The 11100-nt window shown below is 37.0% G+C and overlaps 1 protein-coding gene across 1 annotated transcript; it reads right to left on the bottom strand.

The window, feature by feature from the left end:
* Positions 1 to 1203: 1203 nt before the first annotated feature.
* On the bottom strand, positions 1204 to 3397 carry LOC128232382 (uncharacterized). The gene is made up of 3 exons (XM_052945898.1): positions 3307 to 3397; positions 2695 to 2958; positions 1204 to 1667 (listed from the first exon to the last, which is right to left on the bottom strand). The coding sequence occupies exons 2-3, from the start codon at positions 2943 to 2945 to the stop codon at positions 1394 to 1396; spliced, it is 525 nt and encodes a 174-aa protein (XP_052801858.1). The 5' UTR covers positions 2946 to 2958; positions 3307 to 3397; the 3' UTR covers positions 1204 to 1393.
* Positions 3398 to 11100: the final 7703 nt, after the last annotated feature.

Genomic DNA, 11100 nt, shown 5'->3' with positions numbered 1-11100 from the left:
CGCTTGCAATGATCGATTTATTATTTGCCAATTTTCTGAATATGTTGTGTGTCTCTTGTTTCTGTCTGTGTGGGCTTAAGTCAAGGGTTTTGGTTGAATTTTGGGCTTCTTTGCTGGTTCGTGTATTTTCCATTTCCTTACCCATGGTCAAATGTCAATATATATTACAGTTGTAAAAGTTCATTTGAATTGTTATTGCATTCGGAAATTACCTTTCGAAATTGGTAAGCTTTTGATAAGTAAACGATCTTAAGAAGCGATACTATTACAATAAATGCATGAATTCCTTTACTTTGAATATTTACTTTAAATTCATTTAAACATTTGTGAAGTGTATGTGTTTCATTATGACAGATCTTTTTCAAACAAAAAACTCCAGATCACCGGCAGAAAACAAACATTAAATAATTCGTGAAACAAATATTTTAAACAGGTCCGGTGGAACGGCGCACATGTTTCATTGTATTTCGGCATGCTTTTATTGATACATTACAGTCCATATTTAATGGACGATATCTTTGTCTATATTGTGTTTGTATAGGGTAAATACATTATTGTACGTCTCTCGCTTTGTGTGTATTTTGTCTTGACAAGTTAGAGTATTGGTTGAATAAAAGGCTACTAGGATTCTCCCTGTATTTTTCATTACTTTATTGTAAAACGAGATGGTCGATTTTACATTATTTGAGTTATTTATGTATGCTTTGCCATTTATGATTTTGCCATTGCCGCTTGGATTTTGATCAAATATAAACCCGTTACCGATTGTATTAGTAGATAATATTTCTTTACTTGGAATATTTACTTTAAAAGTGACACTCTTATTTAAAATCAATGCATACACATGTATAACTAAATAATACATTTATGGAAAATATTAATTACTGATCACAAGATTGTAACCGTGTATTTAATAGCAGAAAGCGCAAACATATTAAATGATTGGTGAATGCTTAAAGATTTACTGTAGTCTACTACAGTCCCATAAGGTAGAAATACCGTGTTTTATGCTCATTTCTTTCAAATTAAACTCCGTATCATTAATAAGAACCACTGTTTTCGACACTTTATTCATCCTTTTTGGAATATTAATAATAAAATATTATTAATTGTGGTAAATCTTATTGAGGAGTAAGAGTGCGCCTTTAAGGACCTTCTACAATACGAAAGTGAATGGGGAGGCTCAAAAATTAAAACGCTTCAAAACTTTACCAAATGTATTCAATTTTAAGGTACACTTTTTCCACATATTTGACAACATCAGTTTTAAAGATAACAAGGTCCTTAATCCTGTCCATAGTATGAATCAGCACTTACTGTATAAATTAACCCAAACACGTGAGTATAGGAGCTTTTGTTTAATACTTCCGAACGTGTCAGGTTAAGAACTGTTTCAGTTAAGAATCGTGTCGACAGTGTTGGTAGTATTAGCAGAGCAATCGACGTCCTGTTCAAACAGTTGTTCTAGGTCAGATACTTGGTCAGGATCAGCAATGTTATACGCTCTGCCACAAGGGCTTGCGCCAAGCATGGGTACCTTGTGGTTATAGAAAGTGTACACCCAGTCCATAATCACAAAGGTGGATCCGGGCTCAAATCTCCGGATACAATATGGGGGCCCCTCAGTGTGAATGACCTTCATTGCTGAACTGTAGGACGCTGTCTGTCTGGAAATAAACAAGAGTTGCCACATGAACAGATCTCCCGATTAGGCCTTGTCGGAATGACAGTCACCTGACCTCTCAGTGTGACCTTGACCTTTGATGCGAGGACACAAAAGTTATGTGCATGTATGTGAATTTGGATCAAAATAGAAAACATTTTAGTAAAATACAGTTTAGTTTAGTTTAGTTTATTTTTAAGTTTATCCTCCAAAGGTGAAGAGAAGTATAGCTTTACAAATATATACAATACAAAATATAGACATAGAAAAACAACAACAAAACACATACAAACATTATGAAACACATATAAAGCATGAGGTTATTTACAATATATACAAACAATACAATAAACCAGATATTTCGACAGGAACAGACGCTGATCGTCTGTCTGTATTAAAGTTAGTTTATCAATGTGTTGTAGTTACAATGGAATATGTTGTCAATTTATCATTCTTGCAAAATGTAACATAACTATAAAACACTGGATTCTACATTCATCGGTAATGCCGAGTCGACGAGATGGGTAAATCCTCTTAACATCTTAATAAGTTGATGGTTCAGATTTAATAAAATCAAGCATCTACACTATTCTTCACCTAAGAGGTTTATAAGTTTGCACCGTAGTCGGCATCGTTCATTTTTAAGATATGGATAAAATAACACTTTATGCAGAACGATTTCATTTGTAACTGCATCACAATGATAGCATGTAATGTTGTATTTCCTTGCAAATAAATTGCAAAATAAGCCAATCATTGAGAAGCATTGCAAACTGAGAAGCTTTTAAGAAACACAAAAAATTCATAATTTGAGTGAAAATGGGAGAATAGTCTGAGGTTTTCGTCATCGCTTATTCATATTTTCCATGATTTTGTAATACTCAAACGGATGCGGATAGTCTAGTCGTGATATTGTTACATTAATAATAAGACAGGTCAATTAAGTGACACACAGTTTGTGTGCGGCTGGAATATTCAATTATGCAACACAAATGTTATCATTATTTAACTATTATGAATAAGTTGCTTACCTGAAAACGTGATGGATTTCAATTTCGTAAGTATACTGCACTCTTCTGTTGAATAAATCTATGAGGGAAAGGTTTCCGGGATTGACTTCGCCTTGCCCGGGAGGTGACAGTTCTGATTTGATTGTAGCCATGATGACGTAATCAGCGTCACAATACATCTCACGTGCGCTTCGCCAATAGCAGGAACATGACGTCACAAGTTGGACACAACCCAGAAGGACAGTTGACAACAGGATTCCTTCTTTGATCATTGTGCTTTAATATCTAGAAATGATGATACATTGTAAATACGTGAGGCAGATATTTGCAACACCGCCACATAAAGGTGTGTCCGATAGCTCGGAAATGGAAATACATGTAACTTAAATTATAAATTGTTTGAAAAATACTACTCAGTAAAGCGCCAGCCAAATGATTACATTCTTTGCACGTTAAGAATTATTTTCGAGCAGCACAAAGTATTCGAACACTGATACAGTCCTTGTTTCATGTTTTAACTAAATATATTTGTATTATCGATACAATTGAGGCAAAAAAACACACTCTTGAATTGAATAAAGCCCGGACCGAGTGTTGTTAAAACTCAAATCACAAAATAAAGACAATACATACCAATGCCTCTTTCCTTCAAGTTAGAACCTGACCATAGCTTGAAAGCAGCTTGACACTTTTATATGAAACTGCAATCATTAAATTGTTGTTGTACATCTAGGAGTAGTATTAATGGGGTTATAATGGTGCTGATATTCAGATAATGGTTTCTCAAATGTTAGATTCGTGAAAAACTTGCAATAAATTGCATGCGTACATGCGGAAACAATCTAGTTAACATTCATTATCATTATATAACGTTTATGGCATATATCATTTTTAACGAGCTTATTCTATATGGGAATTGGGTACAAGATTTATTCGCTAAATTCCGACACACAAATATGAAGAATGTACCATTGACTGTGGTTTTAAAATGATGGTTATCAAAATGTTTCCGCTTATCCTAAATTAGTGATAACCCACACGAATACAAATTCAGAATATGTTTTAGATCCACCACCCACCCAGCCGGTCCCCAACTCCTGTCGCCAGTACAATGACCCATTACCAATTACCAGTCTAGACAAGCTAATGATCGAATCAGAATTTAGAAAATGCTCAAAAGGTCGTATTATTATTATACATGTTGTATCCGATCTGAAATAAGCATTGTGCGTGTACTGGTGAGAAGTTACTGTCACTTGAATACAAAACCACCCAAGAAATACTTTGTGTACATATCAGCTCTCCATGACATTAATTAACCGTGTCAATAATGATGGTCATAAAGAACAGGGATGATAATGTATAGGTAAAAAAGGAAACTTGTTCCAGGAGTTCCCTATCACACAATATATAAAACAAATCATGTTGTGTTTAGATCAGACAAAAGGCAACACTTTTATTTTTTAAGTTTTGTGGCCAAAAAAGAGGAAAACAGCTGAAAAGAGGAAAATTGGCATCCCTGAAAGAAGTGCTGCCATCCATAATGCTGGTTGATAAAAAATATCCCTTCCGGAAAAGTGGTTAAAACCCGTAATGAATAACTAGCGTGTGTCCTGATTTGTCATTGGTTCATAGTTAGGATGTTTTTCGCCATTTTTGTAGCGAGTACGTAGTCTCGAGAGTGGAATTTAATACGCTTAATTGTAAACTCTGAGGTCGCAGGTTCGATCCCCAGTCTGAAGACCGAAAATGCTAACCGTCGTCCGGGACCAACGTTAAACTGTAACCACATGTCAGTGGTATAAGCTGGCGCTCTAAAGTGCACTATGAAATAAACACAACAATTGGTACTCTCACTGGGGCCTACGGACATGGACAGGCTAGTGGCGACGCAAAATGAACATACACGCCAAAATTGTGTACACATTTACTTTTTGCTAGGACTGCTAGAAGAATATGCGACATCATAATTATATGATGCCCAATCCTCGGCCTTTAAACATGATCTTGGTTATTTGTTCAGGTACTGGGCTTGTCCGTGTAGTTACCATTGTTATAGTATATGAATTTACTTATTTTGCCCTACAGGACTTGCTTAGTTTTAAACCTCGCCCACTGGGAAAGAGAGCTATGTCAAACGATGGCGCTTCTGACATTGGACAAATAAGCACTGCTTTGACTTGATTATTCAATAGCTAATGATGCCTGTATCAGGCCCAAATTGAAAGAGTTTAAAAGTGGTATGGTGATATTTGTTTTGCTCATTATTTGATCGTCTACTTGATGCTGTTTGCTATTGCTCTTTTATAAATGTTTAGGATACGTGTAAAGTGACTATACCAGAGGCGGATCCAAAAGGGGTCGTGACTTAAGGGGTGTTAACCTTTCGACCAGTGCCCCTCAATCATAACCGAACCTTAACCGAGTTAATATTGTTTGCAGGGGCGTTTGGGGTACTACAATTTCTAGTCCAAAATGTTTAATTCTGGACGTATTTTGGTTCTTTTTTCTCCAACATTTACTTTTTTCTCCAGTATTGTAATTAAAACTTGGGACGATTTTATGGTCCCTCCCTCCGTGGATCCGCTAGTGAGTACGAATGCAATTGGCAATGGAGAGGGAGAGATAACAAGAATTCCCATTCCGTGCGTTTTGTTATGACTTGGCCAAGGGCCAAAACCCAAATAATATTTGAGCCAGTGGCTGTATGGGCCTTAATTGCTACAGTGTTAATATTGTCACGTTTCATGTGGATTATCAAACTCACGATATGTTAGGCCAGGATTGATTTGAAGCTACAGAAGGGCGCAACTTGTAAAAGCCATTGGGACATGCGCCACATAACAATATTGTTCAAATGTGAAGTGCCTTAAGAGTCCTGTGGTAAGCAGCCTTGAGAGTCCTGTGGTGAGCAGCCTTGAGAGTCCTGTGGTGAGCAGCCTTGAGAGTCCTGTGGTAAGCAGCATTGAGAGTTCTGTGGTAAGCAGCCTTGAGAGTCCTGTGGTAAGCAGCCTTGAGAGTCCTGTGGTGAGCAGCCTTGAGAGTCCTGTGGTGAGCAGCCTTGAGAGTCCTGTGGTAAGCAGCCTTGAGAGTCCTGTGGTAAGCAGCCTTGAGAGTCCTGTGGTGAGCAGCCTTGAGAGTCCTGTGGTGAGCAGCCTTGAGAGTCCTGTGGTGAGCAGCCTTGAGAGTCCTGTGGTAAGCAGCCTTGAGAGTCCTGTGGTGAGCGGCCTTGAGAGTCCTGTGGTAAGCAGCCTTGAGAGTCCTGTGGTAAGCAGCCTTAAGAGTCCTGCTTCAATAACAGTTTGGCTAGTTGTAGTCTTAAATGATGCATTTTGATGTTTTGTATAAATATCTCCCCGCCCCTCCACAACACTCACAAGAGATGTTTGTCAAACATTATGCCCCCCCTGAGCGCCATGTTGTCAGGATTATATGGACAATTGAATGAAATATGCATGGACCGAAATGACAGCTGATTTGTTGCTGTTTTAAGATTATGACCATTAAAGTGTGAGGAAAAAGTGTGTTATGACCGTCATGACCTTTGACTCTATGAACTCAAAATCCAGAGTCATCAGCTGGTCACCAGAAACCTAAATGTCAAGTTTGAGGGCCATGGGTGCAGGCATTGTCAAGTTATCACAAGACAAGTTTTTTTCCGTTCAAGGTCACCGTGACCTTGACCTTTGACCCGATGACCCCTTAAATCAAAAGGGGTCATCTACAAGTCAGATGCAACTCCAAGTCAAGTTTGAAGGCCATGGGTTCAGGCATTGTTGAGTTATCACTCGGACAACCTTTTACCATTCAAGATCACTGTGACCTTGACCTTTGGCTCTATGAATCTACTGGTCAGGCTTAACATCCATGTCAAGTTTAATGATCATAGATTCAGGCATTGTTGAGATATCAGTGGGGGAATATTTGTTAACTTTTTTGTGTTAAAGGTTACTGTGACATTGACCTTGGCCTGATGACCCCCAAAGTCGATAGGGGTCATCTACTGGGCAGGCCCAACCTTCATGTCAAGTTTGATGACCATAGGTCCAAGAATTGTCGAGTTTGCTTTCAAGGTCACTGTGACCTTGACCTTTGACCCCTAAAATCAATAGGGGTCATCTACTGGTCAGGCCCAACCTCCATGTCAAGTTTGAGGGCCATGGGTGCAGGCATTGTTGAGTTATCACTTGGACAACCTTTTATCATTCAAGGTCACTGCGACCTTGACCTTTGGCCCAATGACCCCTAAAATTAATAGGGGTCATCTACTGGTCACGCCCAACCTCCATGTCAAGTTTGAGGGCCATGGGTGCAGGCATTGTTGAGTTATCACTCGGACAAGCTTTAAAATTATTTTACCATTAAAGGTCACTGTGACCTTGACCTTTGACCCGATGACCCCCAAAATCAATAGGGGTCATCTACTGGTCAGGCCCAACCTTCATGTGAAGTTTGATGACCATACGTCTAGGAATTGTTGAGTTATCACTCGGACAAGCTTTGGTCTACCGACGGACCGACCGACCGACATGCCTGTGCAAAGCAATATACCCCTCTTCTTCGAAGGGGGGAATAAAAATTGCTAATGATATGGCCAACGTTAATATTTGGAAAAGTGCAGTTGACACACGTTTTGGCAGCCAATTATGCTACACAATGCACACAAATACTTGAGGTAGAGTGCAATTGAAAACTGGGGTAATCAGACAACGATAATGAAATGAGAGTATATCCAGAATTGTTTCCCCTAGAAATAGAGAGCAGGTAAAAGGACAAAGTCAAGGATATATTTACATGTATGAAGAAAACTGCTCCTGACATTATGCAAATAGGTATGAAGTTAAGCTTACAGCAGAATAATTTTATTTTTATTTACAAACAACATATAAATATAAACTGAACATTTGTGCACTACTCTTGAATAAATATTCATCTACAACAAATACCCTATGTCTCTTATTTGATAGTATACATAACACATTTAACATCACAACGACTACTGCCGGACACAGGAATCCCTCACATTAGTTGCTCAGAAATGTTGTTTTTAAGTCATTTTACAACCAAATTACAGACAAAAACAATATCTTAGAAAAAATCTGAAAAATTGTTGTTTTACTTTCAATTCTGATGGCTGTTTCTTACCAGATATTTAATAAAAAATTATCTAAAATAATTGTTTTTGTCAGTGTTCTTTTGATTCCAAAATCACTTTCAAAAAGCCATGTCAGATAAACCAATGAGACAAACTACTGTGGTGCTGGAATGGTTCATAGCAAGAAGAAAACCTTTTTTTGTTTCTTAAGACAGAATTTCTTTGACAATATTTTACAATATACAGATCAGGGAACAATGGCGATATTCCTCTACTTAATCATGTTGATACAGTTCTGTTATTTCGATAAAAGTACTGCTTCATACTGAATATTCCAGATCAAGCAGGTAAAAGACTAGTTCTAACATTGTTCTTAAGTTCAGTTCGGTGGTGTTGCATTAAATACCAAATCAATAAATTGTCTAACTGTGTTAATACAATGTAACATTATTACAGCAAAATGTTAAACCTATTAATCATGAACATGAAAAGTAAGATACATGTACAAGAATGCAAGTTTAACTGGTACAACACTCATACACATGTATTATGTTCATGAATTTCCATTAATAAATTCATTTATCATATGGATTTCTATTCAGTATATTTATACATTTTAACATCATTTGATCAAATACACGTATAAATTTAGATTTATAATGTGCACCTGAGAATGTCTTCCATCAATAGTTGACATTTTAAGACATATTTTACAATCAAGTTTCTATGTACAGCAACTGCTTCTGTTTACTTGAGTTATTACCTTATTTTCTTTGTTCAAATAATATTTTCACCATTATTTCTTCAAACAGTTCAACAATGACCCAAATATTAAACTTTTATTTTCATATGTTCAAATAATGTTTGCAACTGTATTTTTTTCAAACAGTTTGACAATGACCCAAATATCACACTTTATTCCTGGTGAAAAGCAGAAGAACAGTTCACCATCTCCCTTTCACTCTAGCTCATCTCATAGTTGCTCCGCGCATTCATTCTGTGCTGGATAAAGGAAAAGATGAAGAACAGCACATAAATCCCTGCAGCTATAAAACAGTTCATCGCCACTTGGTCGTATTTCTCATGCAGCTTTTCTACTGAGTAACTGCTATTGTGCCAATCTTTTTCTGTCAAAGGAATGTCCTCAAACAATGCTGGGCTGTGAAGTCGGAAAAACACTCCTAACAGAGCCTGAAAGTGGAAATATACGGTGTCAGATTAATTTAAACCAATTACAGGATATATGGCTTTCCTACTTATTCCTTTTTGTTTCAACTCTTGACTATGAAATTTTAAATATCAAAATGCATTATTCTGGAACTGAAAGTGTCAATTGCTGAATTCCAAATGGTAAAAGGAACGCCCTCTTTAAGTATTAAATATTATACATAAACATATTTAACCCAATATAAAAAAATAAAAAAAATCATTTCAGAAGAAAAAATGGTTTTTATAACATGTAACTTTTGTACTAGTAAATTCACTTTGCAGAGCTGTCCCTGTAGCTTTCATAGTATTTTTCATATGAATGGTAATGCATTTTTATTTTAGTAATTTGGAAAATCGCACAATACTTTAGTTGTTTACCGAATTGGGTTGTTTTTATTTTTTATTAACTAATTTTAGTAATTTAACTAGTTACCCATTACATTCAGGATACACTAAAACTAAAAAAGGCGTAGTTTTTTACATACTGAACCTTTTTACTTTCACTTTCATTTGATTGTTTCCCGTTTAGGCAATCATCATTGGCATTTTAATTAGCAATCGATGGTTAAGTATTTTGATTTGGGACACCAAAAGGTGTTTTGTACAATTTTAAAGCTTTTCATTCATTGAATAATTTGCCTCATCAGGTTAAAATAGACCGAATTGGCAAGCTTAAAATACTTAAGCAACAACACAATGAGCATGTGTCTTTAACATGAAAAATTTGGCCTAGTGCTTTTCTAACTCTTAACATCGGGAATAGAAAGGTTAAAATGCAATTATAGCTTAAGGCAATTAATAACCTACAACACAATTGTTTCATTTGGACAGTGATCCCTACAAGGGCCTTTCTCAGGACCCCCACCATAATGAAGTGCCAGCTTTGAAATAGCCAGACGTAGTTAATAGTGTAATGAGTTGAGAAAGAATTTGAGAATGCTTCAAAAAAAACACAGGGGCCTCTTATGCACCAGTCAATTGTAACTACAGCCCCCAAGGTCCGTGGGTATACTGGGGATAGCCGGGGAAATGGGCCGTGTTTATACCTTCTTGGTGGCCCCACAGTTCCGGGTGAATGCAGTGGTTTTGTATTCACGCCAAATGTAGCAGGTAAGGTGCCTTACTTAGGGTCCTTGGGGTGCGGGGGCATTTGGCAGGGATTTTACCATCAGTTCGTCCCTAGAGGACGGGGTGTTTTACCCGGGCTTGGCTGGACCTAAACTCGATGTCCCCGCTATTCACCGATACTGGAGGGGCCGTGGATATAATTGACAGGTGCATTACTTATTTCTTCAAGTATTGAAATGAGATTTTTACAACATATAAAATTAATAGAAATAGGCCTTATGAAAGAGAATATTCAATGTCTTCTAAAAACAAATGGCAATAAAAATGTATTTACCAGCATAACGATTCCCCAAATGCTTAAAAGGGTACAGCATATCGATAATTTGGGGCCACAAATAGGCATTTTGTCGAATTTCTGTTTACCCGGAAGTCAGATGATAAAATTGATGCACACAAACCGTTTCCGGTTAAGACCGCTTGCAACTAAAAGCTAGACTGGTACCCTTCGTTACTTTTTGGTAAATTTTTGTAGAAAAGAGAATAAGGGTACCAGTCTACTAAAAGCAGTTAACGCAATCAGAACACCTCGGCCATTATCGAACGTAGTTGACAAAGTTGCAGCGGTTTGGACAATCGTAAGAACTCGGCCATCTCCGGCAAGCTTCGATACAATCTGATTAAAATCATATCCCCTATATTGCTGTGCATGGGGTACAGAAGATCAGGATTTTAATCAGATTGGCTTCGATATAGACAATATGGTCAACATTCGGAACTCCTCGGCCATTTTTTTCAAATAATTTTCATTGTTTTCGATAAAATGGCCGAGGAGTTCCGAATGGAGAGTCAATTCTGTTGGATATTAGCAGAGGCGTTCCGATTTAAATTTAGGTTATCGACAACTATTAAATAAAAAATCTTTAGCTCAAAAATAAAGATCAATCAGTGAATAGTAAGCAGTAACATTTTTTTTTTCTGTTTTACTTCCTACCTCATACGTTGAGAAAATAAAATGTCTATTTATTTATTTTTGTACTGTATTTGTATTGAAAAGT

The sequence above is a fragment of the Mya arenaria genome, chromosome 4 (assembly GCF_026914265.1).
Source record: "Mya arenaria isolate MELC-2E11 chromosome 4, ASM2691426v1".
NCBI lineage: Eukaryota > Metazoa > Mollusca > Bivalvia > Myida > Myidae > Mya > Mya arenaria.
This window is presented reverse-complemented; position numbering and strand designations above follow the sequence as displayed.